The sequence below is a fragment of the Tupaia chinensis genome, unplaced genomic scaffold (genome assembly GCF_000334495.1).
Source record: "Tupaia chinensis unplaced genomic scaffold, TupChi_1.0 Scaffold138725_1, whole genome shotgun sequence".
Taxonomy (NCBI): domain Eukaryota; kingdom Metazoa; phylum Chordata; class Mammalia; order Scandentia; family Tupaiidae; genus Tupaia; species Tupaia belangeri.
In genome coordinates, this window is record NW_006198617.1 from 1,103,007 (window position 1) to 1,103,410 (window position 404).

Here is a 404-nt window from a genome sequence, read left to right on the forward strand (position 1 = left end):
TCGGGGAATAGGGTCATTAGTTTTTGGTGCCAAAATTTAGCAGTTCGTGGACCTCTTCAGGACGTGCACTTCCCGGGACCTTTCTGAAGACCCGGATACACAGCTCTCGTTCCGTTTAGCAGCCCGCCATGAGATTCGGTAGGGCGCAGGCGCGTGCCCCTCGGTGCCCCTGGGTTCCAAATGGCCCCCGCACCTCGCCGTCCCCAAGTGGCCCTACCTGCCTTGCGCAGCAGGCCGATCTGCGAGCCGTTGAGGGCCATGTAGTCGCAGTCGGTGATGACCCGCACGCGCACCCCGCGCTGGTGCAGCAGCTGCACGGCGCGGCCCAGCTGCGGGCTGGAGAAGGCGAAGAGGCACAGCTCCAGGCTGGCGCGGGCGGCCAGCAGGGCGCGCAGCAGGCGGCT

General features: G+C 66.1%; 1 protein-coding gene across 1 annotated transcript in view; it reads right to left on the bottom strand.

Annotated features, from left to right (window-relative positions):
• PLD6 (phospholipase D family member 6) overlaps positions 1-404 on the bottom strand; it is a 3,207-nt gene that overhangs the window by 2,666 nt on the left and 137 nt on the right. Inside the window, exon 2 of the mRNA XM_006161659.2 lies at positions 218-402. Coding sequence (XP_006161721.1) covers positions 218-402 — 185 coding nt within the window. The remainder of the gene's footprint in view (positions 1-217; positions 403-404) is intronic.